Source organism: Armigeres subalbatus, chromosome 2 (genome assembly GCF_024139115.2).
Source record: "Armigeres subalbatus isolate Guangzhou_Male chromosome 2, GZ_Asu_2, whole genome shotgun sequence".
Classification (NCBI taxonomy): domain Eukaryota; kingdom Metazoa; phylum Arthropoda; class Insecta; order Diptera; family Culicidae; genus Armigeres; species Armigeres subalbatus.
In genome coordinates, this window is record NC_085140.1 from 304,992,300 (window position 1) to 304,996,164 (window position 3,865).

The 3,865-nt window shown below is 41.8% G+C and overlaps 1 protein-coding gene across 1 annotated transcript; it reads right to left on the reverse strand.

The window, feature by feature from the left end:
* Window positions 1–424: 424 nt before the first annotated feature.
* On the reverse strand, window positions 425–2,952 carry LOC134216672 (reticulon-4-interacting protein 1 homolog, mitochondrial-like). Its single transcript, XM_062695516.1, has 4 exons — window positions 2,472–2,952; window positions 1,825–2,036; window positions 1,422–1,756; window positions 425–846 (listed from the first exon to the last, which is right to left on the reverse strand). The coding sequence occupies exons 1-4, from the start codon at window positions 2,731–2,733 to the stop codon at window positions 468–470; spliced, it is 1,188 nt and encodes a 395-aa protein (XP_062551500.1). The 5' UTR covers window positions 2,734–2,952; the 3' UTR covers window positions 425–467.
* Between the last annotated feature and the right edge of the window lie 913 nt (window positions 2,953–3,865).

Genomic DNA, 3,865 nt, shown 5'->3' on the forward strand with positions numbered 1-3,865 from the left:
TAGCATTTCATACTCAGCCACTGGATGCCAGAACAGACGATGTTTGAGCCGCACCTCCTTGGTGAACAGACTATTGACTGCCGAAAACTATACCAGCAGAGAAATTCGGACACGCATCGTGGCTGGAAACCGTATATACAAGACGCTCCGATCGAATAGAGTTCGCCGCCGTACCAAACTGACTATCTGCAAAACGTTCGTTAGACCGATAGTCCTCTACGCACACGAGACGTGGACGGTGCTCGTGGAGGACCAACGCGCACTTGGAGTTTTCGAAAGGAAAGTGCTGCGTACCATCTAAGGTGGGGTACAGATGGTGGACAGCACGTGGAGGAGGCGAATGAACCACAAGTGGCATCAGCTGTTGGGAGAACCACCCATCGTTCACACCGCGAAAATCGGACGGAAATGAAAAATGGAAGTATCTTTTTTTGTATGTTCTACAATATGGTCTTGTATTTATCATCTCAGTTATAATCTATCACAATCTTCCCTCTGAGATGTTTTTCATCCACACGCGCATACGCATCAGCAGTTTGATCAAACGGGAACACCTTCTCAATAATGGGAAGCAGCTTTCCCTTCTCCACCAGATTCTGCAGATATGCAATACCTTGCGGGGCAGGGGCAAAATATCCCCACTTCACCAGTCCGTTTTGGGCACTGATGGACGTCAAGTTGTTACGCACAATGCTCAGAGCGTTCTGGTACATTCCGGTGGCAAATCCGTTGTCATCAATGTTTTTCAACACGGGTGAGTTGAATGTGATGTACTGTTCGAACCTCCACGGTACGATGGTGGCATAGTCAGTTCCCTTACCAGCACAATCCAGGATGATATCAAATCTGAAATGAAGTGGTTTGAATCAATAATAATAGTGGCACGATAAAGATTCAAAGTTTGGCTTAGGAAATATGAACAATTAGATTTCACAGTACAAGACAAAAGATTGGCTCAAAACTAAGCGCAGCAACTGGTTCCTTGTAATGTATTATATTATGGGCTAGGATAATGAAAATGGTATGGGAGGGGAATAATGCAACATGAACGAAATCGTTGCAACACCGTACGAGATACGAAACAGGGCGAGGAATAGATAGAACTCAATTTTCTGGGTTCAATAGTGCCAGCTGTAAGATCTAAATCGCAAAGCGATGCAGCACCTGAATGTTTAAGGAAAGGTTAAACCACTCATGCAACGGCCATATTCTTGGGAAATTTTGAAGATCTGAAGTATTAAAAAAAAGTCACATAAGTTTAAGGGATACTAAAAGGTTTTTTTTTGGATTGTGTGTAGAAATCTGAGACCATGTGTGAATAATACACATGTGGTTATTTTTAGAGAAACGGTTAGCCACAGTTTTTAAGGCGTTTGAAAATTGTTGTTACAAAAAAGGGTACCTAGCAAAATTAAACTTACTTTCCAGCACTTGATAGTTGTTTCACATGTTCAGGGTCGTTATAGTCTAAGACGTAATCAACGCCCAAGTTTTTAATCATATCTACCGCATCCGTTGAACACGTTGCATACACTTCTACACCTTCGGCCAGAAGCATTTGGACGGCCAGCGTCCCCACACCGCCCGCAGAACCTAGCACTAGCACCTTTTTGCCTCGTCCGCCACCGACTGGTGATATGGCACCAAGCAAGTTTCCCAGATGGCCGGTAAGATATAATCCAGACCACGCGGTCAGTCCAGCATACAACACAGCACTGGCATCGATTTTGCTAAGGTTTTGCGGTTTTTTTGATAGCTAAAAGTATAACATAGTTGCTTGAAAGAATGGCTCCAACAGGCTCAACAAGAATAAATAATACTCACACAATACCGTTCGACGACAACGTACTCTGCATGAGAGCCCTGCTGATGCAAGGGACACACTCCCCACACTTCATCGCCGATGTCCAAATCTCGGCTGGAAACTCCCATGCCTTTTTGTACGATTTCTCCACAAAAGTCCCGACCTAACGTTAAGGGAAATTCTATGCTGCTTTTGCAACGCATTGCATTTAATATTGCAGCTCCGTAGCCCTCTGAAAGGAAGTAGAGAACATATGTTGTTAGTTTCATAGAAGTGTTCAAACAACGGTGTTGGAATCAAACTCAATCAAGTAGGAAAATGGGGGCCCTCCTTGGCCGTGCGGTAAGACGCGCGGCTACAAAGCAAGGCCATGCTGAGGGTGGCTGGGTTCGATTCCCGGTGCCGGTCTAGACAATTTTCGGATTGGAAATTGTCTCGAATTCCCTGGGCATAAAAGTATCATCGTGTTAGCCTCATGATATACAAATGCAGAAATGGTAACTTGGCTTAGAAACCTTGCAGTTAATAACTGTGGAAGTGCTTAATAAACACTAAGCTGCGAGGCGGCAATGTCCCAGTGGGGGATGTAATGCCAATGAAGAAGAAGTAGGAAAATTATGAACATGTCTTAGGGTAGATAAAAAAAGGTACCTTGACTGAAACTTACTGATCATTGCCACATCGATTGGATTCACGGAAGAGGCCATCACTTTAACGAGCAGTTGATTCGGTGATGTCAGAACGGGCATCTTAAGGTTTTCACTGAACTCAACTTCTTCCAGTCCGCCGTAGGAGTGAATCTGCCATCCCAACATTTTGCTCAGCGGACGAAGCTTCCGATTTGTAGCGCCTGCCGAAACGGTTGCCATACCACGGAAACCGTGGCCGAGTTGTTGACTAACAAGATAGATCCATTTTTGAGCTAACATTTTGACGAGTAACGGTTGATTTAGTAGTACGTAATTTTAACTAACGACTAGCAGAGGGCAAGGAAGTAAAATACAACACTTCACTAGGAATAATAATATTATTGCACTGTTCCTTGATCCGATCCGTTTCCGCGGATGCAAAACAAAATTTTGCTTGGAGTGTATTTTGCAACTTTTTCGCGTGATCATAGATGTTACTCTTCACTCCTAGATAATTCCTTATGTAGGCTGTCAATCTGTTGGAAGCTTGGTGTTTATTTTCTGATTCATAGGCCTTTTCATGTGACACTGCCGAGACTGCACTTGTTTACAACCGCTGAACAGGCCTGCAACCCCGAAGCTGTCACTTTCATAGAAGAACTGTCAATTGACGATAAAATCAGCTGTTTTTAAACGTCTCGTGAAAAGGCCCATTCCCACATTCCCACAAATCCAGAACAGCTGTCAGTGAATCTGGGTGTGTGTAGGGATCCTATATCAAGAGATGTGCGAATACTTTTCCAGACGATTTAGCAACGCTGTTACTTTCGTAAACAAACGCTGCCAGCACTTGTCGTGGCGCAAAATGTTGGAGCTCGAACATGACTTTGCCTGTAATGGCATTTTCAGATTTCGTTATCTATAGCGTCCAACAGTGCATTATCACTAAAATAAAAGTGCAATACAAATGAACAAAGTACCATCACGGAGAAAAAAATATGGTAAAGTCAAACAAATTCTAGTTTATTTCAACCAAAATTTCAGTTTGATATATGCACAAACAAAAACTAATTTATTTTTACCATGCAGTTTGGTTGAATCAAACTAAGATTCGAAGTTGAAGTAAATTATTATAATAGAGTATACTTTAGGTAATTTCAAGAAACGTTTGTTTGAAACAACCATAATATTAGTTGTTTGATTTTGACAGCAGGCGAACTAAACAAATTTGTTGGTTATTTCAACCAATTTCAACCAAATATGTTAGTTTGCTATTGAAGATGTTTAGTTTGAATCTACCAAAAAATTAGGTTGTTTCAACATGAATGTTGTTTTGGTGATTTCGTGTTGTTGCTATTCTTTTTCAGTTTTCATGCAAAATTGAAAGAACAGAAACGAAAGTATATTCATTTTTTTTTATATATTTATACAC